This window comes from Pseudonaja textilis, chromosome 3 (genome assembly GCF_049901715.1).
Source record: "Pseudonaja textilis isolate UNSWEBS1 chromosome 3, rPseTex1.2, whole genome shotgun sequence".
Classification (NCBI taxonomy): Eukaryota; Metazoa; Chordata; class Lepidosauria; order Squamata; family Elapidae; genus Pseudonaja; species Pseudonaja textilis.
Window position 1 is genome coordinate 19755429 of NC_141992.1, and position 13880 is coordinate 19769308.

The 13880-nt window shown below is 40.6% G+C and overlaps 2 protein-coding genes and 1 long non-coding RNA gene across 3 annotated transcripts in view; 2 read left to right on the forward strand and 1 right to left on the reverse strand.

Moving 5' to 3' along the window:
- The window catches only part of SALL4 (spalt like transcription factor 4), a 31667-nt gene extending 28822 nt beyond the window's left edge, over positions 1 to 2845 (forward strand). Inside the window, exon 4 of the mRNA XM_087928989.1 lies at positions 383 to 2845. Within this exon, the coding sequence (XP_087785115.1) occupies positions 383 to 817 (435 nt within the window). The 3' untranslated portion in view covers positions 818 to 2845. The remainder of the gene's footprint in view (positions 1 to 382) is intronic.
- On the reverse strand, positions 228 to 8983 carry LOC148126018 (uncharacterized). Its single transcript, XR_015742686.1, has 3 exons — positions 7442 to 8983; positions 4816 to 4909; positions 228 to 783 (listed from the first exon to the last, which is right to left on the reverse strand). It is a non-coding gene; the product is annotated as an uncharacterized LOC148126018 (long non-coding RNA).
- A 67-nt stretch (positions 8984 to 9050) lies between these two features.
- The window catches only part of ATP9A (ATPase phospholipid transporting 9A), a 107867-nt gene continuing 103037 nt past the window's right edge, over positions 9051 to 13880 (forward strand). The window contains exon 1 of the mRNA XM_026697480.2: positions 9051 to 9519. Within this exon, the coding sequence (XP_026553265.1) occupies positions 9452 to 9519 (68 nt within the window). The 5' untranslated portion in view covers positions 9051 to 9451. The remainder of the gene's footprint in view (positions 9520 to 13880) is intronic.

Consider the following 13880-nt stretch of genomic DNA (forward strand, 5'->3'; position numbering starts at 1 on the left):
TGGATAAGAAGTATGTGATAATAGGGCTACAAGCTACCAAGGGATTGAGGCCAAACAGAGGCAGAAGTAGGTGGGTATACTTCTTTTCTCTCTCTTTCAATTATGTAAGAGGCAGTTCGCTATCACCAGAGGTCTGAATTGCAGAAGAACCTTCAAACCAACCTCAGGGCCATTAGTTGCTTAACAGAAACACTTTTCTCTAGAATAAAACTCTGGAATGGTAGAAATTGAGAGAGGGGTTTTTACTCAAGATGTCGTGGTAGCTGTTGTCCCTGAACAGGGATTTGAATCTTACATATCCATTCATTGTAGTGTTTAGTTCTTCCAGTTTTGCCCAGATTTCTACCCACAGAAGTCTAATGTTGACATTCTTTTCCATAAGGTCCATGTTGGGACTCACATGTGGAACAATTCTGCCAGACGTGGAAGAAGACTGTCCATTGATAACCCAATGGCTTTGCTTGGCAATGATTCAAAGAAGGTATCAGAAATGTTCCCTAAAGATGCAGTGACCCCTTCGGTGAGCCTTGATCCATCAGCATGGAACCAGTACGCTGCAGTGCTCAGTAATGGCTTAGCCATGAAAACCAATGAGATCTCTGTGATCCAAAGTGGGGGCATCCGTTCTCTTCCAAACACCGTGGGAGGAAGTCCAGCAATCAATGTAGCAATGAATTCTGCCACCGTTTCCAAGGCGGATAGTTCCCAGGCTGTGATTGGCTCAGAGATGGAGAAGCCAAACAGCACCGCTGAAGACAATGTGCCAAAACACCAATTCCCTCACTTCATAGAAGAGAACAAAATTGCTGTTAATTAAAAACCAGAAAGCTTGAAAGGTGGCAGGATGGATTTTTTTAAAAAAATCACTAATGGAATATATCTATATATATATATCTATATATTTTTAAGAGATGACACCTCAAGTATCCTTATTTTCTTATTGACGTGCAAATGATTCTATGGCTGTCTATGGAAGAGTTGCCCAGAGTACAATCATGCCCATGTTTTGCGCAAAACAAAAGTGAAGCCAGTTTAGGATCCTCCTTTTTCTATGCGGGTCTTGCAAGATTCTTCTTACGTGGGAAACATAAACCTGTAAAAACCTTCGATGTTTTACAATGTGAAATTCCAAAGGTTATAACATTTACCTCTATTTTTTTTTTTTTGCTTATTTGTTTTTGTTGAGATGGCTTAAGTAGAAACCATTTAAGGGATCTGAGCAGAATAGTGCAAATCTCCCTTTGATATTTGGAGCGAGGAGGGGAAATGGCACTCATGGAATTCGTGACTGATAAGGTGGAAAGTAATTATGCGGGTAAATATCCTAGAATGCCATCCTTTAGAGGGGTTCCCTTTTTCGTTTGTTTGTTTTTTCATTTGATGCGGTTTTGAATGTAATAGTGTTACGATGCCTGTTGGACATGAGGATCTGATATACACACAGAACCCTGTTTAAAAAAAAACAAAACTGAATGTTTAAACAGGCATAATGTTGGCCATTGTACACCTTAAATGCTCTGTATCTGATTACTGCTGCTTATTTAAAGACTACAATTGTACATGCACCACCTACAGTGCCAAAAAGCTGACTCTTCGTGGCTGTGTCTTGCTTTCCTCCTACCATCCCAAATACGCAGACGGAGGCATACGGTTGAAGGGAAATCAAATCCTAACAAGACTGAGTTTTTGCTGTTTCTGCCCTTTGTGTTCAGATTCTCAGGTGATGACTTTGAAAGCAGATTACTTATTGAATGGAAATGTTCCTCCACAAGTTTGCTCTTTCTCAGCCACTGTCCCTCACCTCCACTTTATGGAAGGGAGTCTGCCTAAATCTATATTTAAAATGAAGTAGGTGTTTCCATCTGTCTTTGTGTGTGTGAGAGACATTTCCACTTTAGCAATTCAGGGCTGCAATCCAGCAAAGACCTATACCTGTGTGAGTTTCGACTTCTCATACAGGAAGACTGAATCATTTCTATTTTTCCAGACTTTGGGCAGCCCTACATTTTCTTTGGACTTTTATCTATTTGTAGTTCTTAGGGGAGAAAGCCTGGAATAAAATCCCAATGTGGCATTTGTACTGTATGAAGGTTACTGGAATGGTCTTCTGGATTCTAAGTTATCTACCTCATTATTATTTTTATTATTAATTTGTTTATGGTAGTGTTAAGTTCTATTTTTCTAGACAATAACCACTGTGTCAAACTTGAGATCCAAACAGAAACTGCACTATTTCAAACCAAAATAAGATATGCCTGTAGAGATAGTTGAAGATGTTTAGAAGTGTATTTCATGGAGTGGATGTGGGAGTTGTGTTTAGTCTTCCCACTTCCCTTCTCTTTTCATCAGCAGGATCTGCCTGTGTATTAGCTGCATTGGAAAACTGAACAAAGATTTGGTATTAAGAGGACTTGAATGCAAATGTGGCTTTTTCCAACTTCAGAGTCCAGCTTCGCTCATGCAGAAGGTTTATGAAAAAAAGTGGATGTATAATAATATTTTTAAAAGAAAAACCAATGTGGTTGCACCTGAACTATTGTATGTGTGTATGTCTCCAGTTATATATTTTTTTAATTATTATAATTTGCTTAGGATCAGTTTTTGCCAAGTTGTGCCTTTCCATCTGGACTTTGTAAAGTAAGAACACACACTGTTTACACTGTAAAATGGATCTTGTTACATGGAACATGCCAAAGGTGCATCCCGAGAATAATCTCTCTTTCTGCATTGTGAATGTTTGGACGATTTAAGCAATTCTGTGTAGGATTATATTTTGTTTGTTTATTTCGACTATCTACTGATGCATTTCTGTTGATATGAGAATAAATCTCTGATAATTTTTTCACATGATGCATCCAAACCTTCATTTTCACTACATGACTGTATCCAGTTCACTAAAGAAACTTCTATTGTATTTTTTAAAAAATCTTAAAATGTACGTACGTTCTCTTTTTTTTTCTTTATGTAGTTTACAAATATTTATACCCAATATGAACAGGGGTGGGATACAACAGGGTTAACTACCAGTTCGGGATTTACAAGCTGCAGCACCTGTAAATCGTCATTAGCTGTGTGGGGAGAAGCAGCCTTTGAAGCAGCCCTCTTTTCTTGCTTTTTTTAACTGCAGCTGTGCCTCCTTCAGCAGCTGAAGTTGAAAACTCAGGAAATAAAGATCAGGTAAGAGTCCGGGTGGGTGGGAAGGCAAAAACATCAGCAGACATAGAACCGGTTCTATGTCTGCTGCTCTTCAGAGATACCGGTTCTGCAGAAGTGGACAGAACCGGCAGAAACCCACCCCTGAATATAAATATAATCAAAACTCCAAACATGTAAAGGCATTACAAATGTTCTGAGCTTCCTCTTAAAATGTAACAAGGAGAGGAAAGGCTCAAAACACAGTCTGGGTCCCACCATGAAAAAGCACAATTAGCTGTTGATGTTCAATGAATCCCTGGTAGGGAACTGCAAAGATAATTCACTAAGGTTTAGCAACATGGGAGGGACTTTCCAGGCATAGACAGTCTTGGAAAGAGTTGGTCCCAAGCTAGTAAAGCTTTATCCATCGTAATGAGTGTCTTGAATTTTGTTTGAAAGTTTCAGCAGAGGAATGGTAACAAAATGCACAACTACATTGTTATGCAAATACCACAATTTACATACTTGGGACACAGTATGGCAGGGTGACATTTAGACCAGAATGTGATTGTGCATGGATGTTCAAGCTTTGTGGTATGATGCTATTGCAAAGCATTACAAAGAGTGGTGGTGTGAGATCCTACTTAACAAAAGGTTACCCGAGTCTAGGGAAAAATGTTGTGCCCACAATCATCTCCCACAACTTCTTTTGGGGTGAATGTGTCCTCCCAAATTCCAGCTAGTTTGGGGGTTATTTTCCCAAGTCCATACAACACAGTAATGTATCATTATCAAGATGCCTTATGGCCTTTTTTTTACAAAAGCCAGTGACTGTAAGTTTTGTTATAGTTTGTTTGCAAATATTGACAGTTTTTTGAAGGGTTTTATTAAATGTTTAAAGGATGTCTGCTAACACCTTGTAATGGAAAGGGGAGTGATGAGGAAAAATAACAGCCATCCCAGCATATGACAGCACAGGTGCTTACAGCTTATTACAGTCTTCATGTAATTAAACAATTATTTGCAGTACATTTGCCTGGGTTTGGGTACAGAGGTGAGATAAATGTGCCATGTATGGATTAAAAGCATGCACGACACTGTTGTACTGCTAATAATTCCAATCTGGATACCCAAAAATTCTACTTGCATTTCAATTTATTTAATGCATATGCCCAACAATTTAATGCTTTTGTTTAAAGGGGGCAAACAACTGGCTCTTACATGTCTTCATAGCCAGTCTATTTTAGGAGGAGATGAGCAAAATAAGGCTGTGGATTAAGGACATGATTGGGATGTAGTTTGTTTCTCAGAAATGACAGAATTGCAAGCAGTTTGTGAATTAGCCTGCTCAGGACTGAGCAATTGAGTTTTTAGTAGTAATGAAAATGAGGGCCAATCAAATCCTTTGGAATGTACATGTAAAGTATCTCTTAATGGATCATTGGAATACTCATGCCTTCTTTCAGGCTGCATCAATTTTGGTCACTACAGTATAAAAAAGATGTTGAGACTCTAGAAAGAGAGCAGAGCAACAAAGATGATTGGGTGGAGGAAGGTTTTTAAAGGATAAAACATACAAAGAACAGTTGCAGGAATTGGAATCTAGTGAAAAGAAGAACTAGGGGTGACATGATAGCAGGGGGCTTCCGGAGCGTCTCCCCCCAGCCCCTTTTGTCTCACCTTCCATCTTTGCTGATTCTTCATACTGATCCATTCCTGGAATCAATCCTGGGGTTCATATTTGAGGGGCTGCCACAAAGAAGAGGGGGCCAATCTGTTTTTCAAAGCACCAGAAAGCAAGACAAGAAGTGATGGGTGAACAAAGACAGAAGCAACCTAGAACTAAGAAATTTCTTGAGAATAAGAACAATCAATCAGTGGAACAGTTTGCCTTCAGAAATTGTGAGTGCTCCAACTTTGGAGGCTTTTAGGAAGAGACTAGACAGCCATTTGTCTAAAATAGTCTCCTTGAGCTGGGGTTTGGATTGGAAAACCTCCAAGATCCCTTCCAACTCTGTTATTCTGTTAAGAGCAATTTGTAACTTCTTGCCAGTTTCCACATTGAGTTTCCTTGTGGGAATTTGCCAAGGAGCACCAGGAACCTTCCATTCCCTGTGTGCTCTCATCCACACATCAGAAGGTAAATGGCCATTGCTATGTGGGTTGAGAGCATGAGGGATTTTGAGACTGGATGTTGAAAATAAAGATGATAAAATAAAGAAAATAAAATATGACCATAGTAGCAGTGGAGCAGCCAGCAGCACTGAAGCATCTACAATTTTGCCAAATTTCATTCCCTTGGGAGTCATGGGTTCCGGATTTTGGACACATTCTGTAAATTAGCTTATTGGACCTTGGTTTAAAAAGTGTTGCCCAACAATGGGCCATTTTGTCCAGTTAAAAGTTATGACAATGAGATGTTCATTTACAAGCAGTAAATGATGCATGTACATGATAAAATGGCCATCCAAAGCTTGAGTTTACCTTATATGTATTCACACTGTCTCAGATCAGGCTGGGCCTGCCTGCTTCCTTTATATGGGATCATTTCAAGAACTAAGCCAGCAATTTTCTGGCTCTACATTAATAAAACTACTGGATATCAGCTTTAAACTGGTTTCTGATAGGTTGCAGAATGGAAACAGATCCAACACTTTGTTGTGTAAGAAACTCTACCTTTCTGTAACAAAATGAAACGCAAAGTTCCAGAGAGGGCTTTTGTTTTGAATCACTGCTTCATAATTAGGCAAAAGTTACGGAGCATCAAGACACAATCGTCTCCCATCTGGAATCCTTCCATATTTTCCCACACCTTTTTTATTTACCAGAACAAAATGTATAATGGAGGAAAAGAGGGACTAGTCCCCGGTGCCTTTGCATTGCTAATAATGAAATACCTCCATTTGAAATCATCTTCAGGGCTACAAATGAGAAGTTTCATTTTAATGGTTCTTTGCATAAAAGAATAAAATTTGTGTAAGACAGAAGTTAGATGTCAATCAGGCCAAACTTTTTCTCAAGGAGGTATTTTTCCCCCTTTGCATTTCTAACATGCAAGCACAGTTTTACATTAATTGTATTAACTTCCTGGAATTAAAAATGGGACTGTCAGTTCTGCTGTTGCAACATTCTATGTCTTAATTTCATGCATGCATCAACTGACTTTTACCAACAGGTTATATCCTCACTGATATTGGGAAAGCAACTTCCCAAATTCCAAACTGGTATTGCTAAAGACATCCCGCATTGCTATATTTTATGCTGATTCTTGGACCTAAGACTTCTCAACCCCATTTCCCTAAGATTATGCAACCAAGGCAGAGAAATTGGGAAGGGGGGAATAATAGGTACTGTCTAATTGTGCCTTCTGGATGTTTTAGACTTCATGTTAGTCCCAAGTAGCACAGACAATGAGGAAATATGGCAGTTGCAGCCCAGAAGTCTCCGGAGGACACAAGGTTTCTGTAGAGACAGACTTTCTGCCACACTTTTGAAATGTTACTATTGGCCATGAAGAAAAAACATTGGATCATGTTTCTTGGAGGGCAGGAGTTGAATTTGTTTTCTATTTATTACAGTTTGATTCCCATAAACCCCAACCAGCATGATCAAAAGGGAGGGATGGCATAATTTGTTGTGTAGTACAGTACACTTTGTACTGCGCATATATGGAAGGAACATTCTTCTGAGAGAAACCTACTCTTACGGTTGAGAAATATTGGGAATGGGAAGATCAGAAAGAAATGTAGTGTAGGAAGTAGAGAGAATACAAAGCCAAAAAGTATGCTAAATAATAGAGAAAACCAAAGAACACCTAAAATAAATATGTTGATTATAGAAGGGCCTTTGAAGAACAAATCAAGCTTTAAAATGTCTCAGGAAGAATGGAAGTCCTACAACATCTTATTGTCCTGATACAAAACATGTATACAGGATAGGAAGTTACAACCCAGACCAAACCTACCCAAAGAGACTTGGCTCCAGACTTCTAGTGAGACAAGGCTGTATAATCTCACTTTATTTATTTAACAGAATATACAGTATATTGAAACAGGCTGGATTGGAATAAAATGGTTTTAAAATTATAGGAAGAAAATTGCTGGAAAATTGCTGACAGTACCCTGAAATTGTAAATGATCTATATCCTCTAGTAATAGAGGTACCATGAAAAAAAAATTAAATATAAAGAAAACCAAACTAATGACAACAGATTCAGCAGTCAATCTAGAATTGACAATGAAGATACTGAAGTGGTGGATATTGCCTGCCTTTTTGGTTTACTCAATTACAGGGTTGATGGACTCACCTTTGGAAATCTTGAAGAAAACCAGTTAGAAACAGATCATTTGACAGAAGGCCTATCTATATGAACTTAATGGCAAATAGTCAACAATCTTGCTGCATGACCACATTTGTTTCAGCAAATGGGCAAGATTGCCTTATATTCTGCTTCTTCAAGGATGGTAAATTGTCTAGGTCCCATGTAGGCAAGTGTTCTCAAATCATCATACTTCTATCTCCATGCTTGATATTTGGAATGAGGTTCTTATTGTGAATATTGGTTTTGGCATCAATGTACTCTCACAAGTTCTACTTTTGATTGACCTCCCCATAGACCATTGTTCCAGATATCTGGAAGCTCATCCAAGTGCTTAATGGCAAGTCTGAGATGAGCATCAATATTTTTTGTGAACCATTGTTTCTCTCTTGCTACTTTTCTATGAATTTTAACCCAGTACTTTTCTAATAGTGAAGCTATGGCAAGACAGGCTTAGATGTTCTGAGATTCTCCATCAGGATCCTCATTACCTTCTTCCTGGGTGCTTTTTAAAAAATGATTTCCTAGTTTATCCCAAAATTTTTGGAACCTTTCTGCAAAGCCTTTGATGACTGAACAATGCAGGGCATTAATTATGAAGTTCTTGTTCCTGGTAAGTCAGGAGAGATGGCTGGATTACAAATGGTGGGTTATTGGATATTTATTGAAGTATTGATTTGGCAATTATATTGTTACATGTTGTCATGTTTACTGGATGGGAACTAATCCCCTTAGAACCGTTATGACTGAAACAGTATCCAAATCTTGTTAGTTGTGAAGTTGTGTCTGACCCATCGCGACCCCATGGACAATGTTCCTCCAGGCCTTCCTGTCCTCTACCATCTTCTGGAGTCCATTTAAGCTCACGCTTACTGCTTCAGTGACTCCATCCAGCCCTCTCCTTCTCTGTCATCCCCTTCTTCAATTGCCCTCATTCTTCCCCAGCATTAGGCTCTTCTCCAGTGAGTCCTTCCTTCTCATTAGGTGGCCAAAGTATTTGAGTTTCATCTTCAGAATCTGGCCTTCTAAGGAGCGAGTAGTCAGAATTGATCTCTTCTAGGACTGACTGGTTTGATCGCCTTGCAATCTCACAGGAGTCTTCTCCGCACCATAGTTCATAGGCCTCAATTCTTTGGCAAATCTTACAAATTACAAATCTTAGTAATAAATACAGGTACAGTGCTGGGATTTATTGGTGGTTTCCTATGTGAATATAATCAATCCCAACTCTGATTAGATTATTCACTCATTCAGCAAGGTTATCTTAATGCTATCCCTTATGATTTAGCTTCCAAACGAATGCTTTGGGATTTGCAAACTAAAAAATAATCAGTGCATGGGAACGGAATTGTTCAAAGAAACATCTTGGGCTGTACATTAAGCTCTCTCCACGGGTGATTTGAATGTTTGATGGTAAGGACGAGCAGAGGAGAGCAGGTTAAAAGCTCTCTGAGATGGTAGGTTATTGAAGAGAAGCTAGGTTTCCTTTGAAAGCCCCAGGAAGCTCACCGAAAGGAAGGCGAGAGAGGGATTTAGCAAGGAGGAATGAAGTCCACGGAGTCCGCAGTCTTGAAAGGCCACTCTAAATTCCTGGACCAGAGCCGCCGCAGCCTTAAGAGCAGAGGGGCGAAAAGGGAGGGAATAAAACCGGCAAGAAACGCAGCCGGGGAGGTGTCATCCTCGGCGGGGAATGAGGAAAAGCACCATTGCCTGAGGCGACCAGCCAACGGCCCTCGCCTACTTCGCACACCCTGCTCGGTGGGCTCCGAGATGAGGGGGAGATGAGGGGACGACGCGAGCCGGCGTGAGAGTCCACGTTACCTGCGCGACGCCGCCCAGCCCCCAGCCCCCAAACCGGGTTTCAGCAGGCAGAGGCGCGCTCTCCTTCCACCGCGGAGAGGCTGGGTGTGGGCCGGGCGAGGCGAAAGCTGGCGACGAGTCGAACCTGTTTCGCGCTCCTCCCCCGCGGACACGGCTCCTCGCACGACTGCCGCGGTCATGACCGATAACATCCCCTTGCAGCCGGTCAGGCAGAAGAAGCGGATGGACAACAAGCACCGCGGCGGGTAAGTTCAGCGCCCGTCCTCCTTCTCCTCCTCCTCCTCCTCTCTCCGAGGGTCTCGGTAGGGCGAGGGCTTGGCCTCCCCGTCCCCATTCAAGCCTCGCTTTTTCCGCGCCGAGACGGCGAGCCTCAGCCATAGCTGCGAGCGCGCCGCCCCGGCTTTGGTTCCCGGCTCCCAACAGAGGGGCAGCCTCGGCTCCTTCACTCCTACCCGTGGCTGCTACTTCTGCGGCTGCTTTAGTGGGAAATGCCGCTGGGTCTGTGCCGGCCCTGCCATTTCGGCTGCAGAAACGGCGACTCCCGAGCTTCCGAACCGGCCAAAACCCTCAGATAGCGACTGAGGGTATTTCCGTGGCCGGATTCCCTAAATGCTGTACGGTGCAGCGCCTTCCCCTCGCCCGAGGCGGGTTCCGTGGATCGTTTTCCCCACCTTTCCTCCACCCCCACCCCCGCCAACCCGCTTGTTGTAAACACCCGTTTCGATACTGCCTCAGTAACCATCGCGTTTCCCTCGCGTTGGGAAGAGCCCGGTGGGCTTAGCAGGAGAAATCAACCGGGGAAAGGGTTGTGAGGGATCTGGGCCGGAACGGGCGGCGGGAGGAAGGCTGGGCAGCAGGAACTGACAGGTTGATTCTGACGCCATTTGTAGGTGGCACGCCCAGGCAGAGGCTGCCATTCCAGTCTCAAGAACCTGGATGAGGAAGGGAAGGGAGAGAAGGAGACGGCTCTAGCCGGCAGTGGCCTTCTCTCGAGCCAAGTTGGAAAGGGTGAGGGGGAAGCATTTCTTTGTAGATAGTGTCCCTACAACCAGGACAAAACAATAGGGACCTACACCAATTTGGGAGTGGCTCCACCCCTTTTCTTTATTAGGCAGCTCAGCATGTGAACTTTGGGCTGGTTTTCTTTAATCACAGGTATAAATCTAGTGCATCTTCTGGAATAATCCTGCCAGGGGTATCTGCATGAAGGCTAAACTTGTTCCATCTTAGCAATTAAAATGCTTTCCAGCCCCTCCCAGAAATGACTTCCTTAATGGCTGACTCTGTTACTGTATAACATTATACCTGTCGATCTAGAGTTGTTGTTTTTTAACCTGGGCTACTGGATAGTTTGTGCCTTTAAAATTCCTTTTGAAGCTGTCAAATGAAATAGCATATTCCTTTCTTAATGGGTTTCTCTGATTTCTTTGTGTAGCAGGCCAGAATTTCAAATCATCATAGCGTTGGGCTTCAAGAATAATTTATACTTCCTAGGAGACACCTCTTTTGTTTCCAAGTCAAATGTGTACCATTTGTTGTCAGGCGCATTTTATAAGCCCATATTTGCATCACGAGATAAAGAGAGACATAGAGAATGAAATGTAAAATAGAAGAATGTTGAATGCTGCCTACAAATTCAATCTATAAATGTTAGAACACCAGGTTTCATATGCAGAAAAATGTCTGTTTCATTCATTAATTATTCTGCTTCTTGTGGGGGGAAAAGTACTTAAAGCCAAGTAACTACTTCTTGCATGGAATTAAAAGATACAAATCATTCACAGTAAACAGGTGTGTCATATATGTTCAAATATGTAGGACTGTGTTAAATAAGTGCACTATGTACTTTGATTTATAAGATGAATGTTTACGAGATGAAAGTTCTAAGCTGTTCAGTTTTTGCTCATAAAAATCATCAACGAGATTTAGTCCAAAAAAGCAAAGGGCAAATCTGTGCAAAAGGTATGCTCCCCTTCAAGTCAAGCTCAACTGATAGTGGGTATTTTATCATCTGTCTGTGTTTTTCTTGGCTGGCTTACAAAAGTAGTTTGGCATTTCCTATTGCCAGTATGTATAAATGAGGTAGAAATGGAAAAAGATGTGGCTGCTTGGTTTGTGCTTCACTGTGCTCTGTAATACTTTTTTGAAATAAAGTTCAAAGCATTGTACAATTAGAAATTAAGGCATTCCTGTTTTATTAGTTTTTGGAGAGGCATGAATAAACTTTATATATTCTTAAAACCTTCCCTGCCTCACTTCAAATAATCACTATTGAAATGAGGGGTGAGAAATGTAGGGTGGCCTATACAAGAAATACAGAATGTAATTTAATTGAAAGAATCATTGTGGGAGAAATGATTACCCTTTCTATTCAGAAATGTAAGAGCCATTTCTTAAATATATACTGCACATACCAGTATATATACTATAAGTACTTTGATCTAAAAGAGGTAAGAAACACCACTATATCTAGTAGTGTGGTTGGACTCCAATTCTTCTTGCTTCAGTTCTCATAGCCAATGATAAGGAGTGATTTGAGCAATATCTGGAGGATCATCCATTCTTTATATAAAAATGGTTAGCAGATTTGATCACAGGTATCACTGATCATCAAGTTAAGTGAGGTAACATTTCAAATAGCAAGTACTATGGAGGAAACAATAGCTACATCCTTTTGGCTAATACTCCTAAATTGCCCTGAGCTTTCATGCTTTATTATAGTGTTTCTCACTCTTTGCAACTACCTTTCTGTGACTGTGGAGATTCTCAGTCATCCAGGTCATGATTGTCCGAAAGGTGCTTTTTCAAGAGGCAACTGGACTTTCTTGGTTTTTCTTTGAAGTCGTTTCTCTTCAGAGCTGAAGAAGCTTCTTGGATGAGAAGCAAAACTTCTTCAGAGAAAAACCAGAAAGTCCAGTTGCCTCTTGAAAAATTATGTTGAGAAAATACTGTTATTATACGATTACCACTAATGAACATTATGATGATGACTATTGCTCAAATTAACTACAACCAGACAACACACTGTTTATATAGACATTGAAACTGTTGCTCTTTCTTTACATACTAAAAATAAAATTAAAAATTAAAAAAAAAAAAAAGAAAAAGCACCTTTAGAACTAACTGTCTTTGTGTGGTTTTTCAATTCCCAGAATTCTTAGCATTGGCCATATCTGTTGGGGAATTCTGGGAATTGAAGTTTATACAACTGAAAATTACAAGGGTAGGAAATACTGCTCTACTGGATATTGATTAATTATGTGCCATTAGATCAGTTTTGAATCTTTGCAACCCCTAGATATACTTTCTCCATCATGATCTGTCCCTAACCTGGTCCTTCCAATAATGAACCCATCACCACTGCAATTGAATCCATCCCCTTTGTTTGCTGGTCATCCTCTTCTCTTTCATTCCACCTTCCCAGCATCAGAGTCTTCTCCAGAGAGCTAGATTTTGCATAATTGTCTAGCATAATTTGAGCCTAGTCATTCATGACTTGACTAAACTCTGATTTGTTTGATGATACATTTGTTTGTTTTCTTGCCTGACCACAATATTCCAGTTCTACTGGAAAACTAAGTTCAACATACCATGCAGCATCCCCTGTGTCCATGCCCATCTCTACTTGTTGAAGCATTTCTTTCTCATAAATGCTGTGGAGTAGCCAGTATTGAAATGATCATCTATGGTAAAAGAACTCTACCTTAGAGTTGAATGGGGTGAATGGGAGTTAGATTGAATGGGAATCAATGACACCTTGTTGTCTTTTGATCCAAGATACAAAGTTTCTTGGTTTTTTCCTTCAAAGGCTGACTCATAAACCATCACAGCAGCACATACTGCAGCTTCATGGGATACCTAAAAGACTAAAGAGCACATTGAAGCATAGCAAACATATTACAGATAATAGCTGATCATAAGGGTGGATATTTTGTTAGGGATAATATCAAGCGTTAGAAAATAACATAGCTGAGTGAAGTGGATTCATCTGGTTATTCTCTTGACATGAATAGCAGACCTCAAGTAGGCCAATTAGCACTCCATTGCTGCAGTTCTTCTCTTTCTGAGGATTATACAACTTCCACTGAAGTTTTCACTAACTCAGTTGTGTATCTTGCTTTGTTAGTAATGCTTGCAGTACTTATATTGATGTAACCTTAGCTCCAAAGCTAAGCTTAGTTATAGGCTGGAGAGTCTGGTTGTTCCAGCTGGGTTACAGAAGTGACCTTTCCTATAACCATCAAGAGCTGTTGAAAGCACAGAATTGTGATGCTACATTAATGTAGTGTTATTTTTTTTCTCAACTGTCTACCTTTCCAGCTTCTTGGGTTGGGTTTTTTTTTTTTGTATTAGCTAGTTGGATTTCAGAAGACCAGCTTAATTTATTTCCAGTAAAGATGTAAGCATCATTAGTTCAATAACATTTTAGTGAACTGAAAAAGCGTCAAAGTCGACAAGCAAGCCAGATATTATTTCTAAGGAAATGGAATTTTTAAAGGTTACTTAAATTACAAAGGACACATATCCCTTCAGAGAAGTTACTTCCACCTGTGTTTGAAGGATAGGAAAGGCTTCTTATAAGACAAAACCTGTAGTGTCTATAACC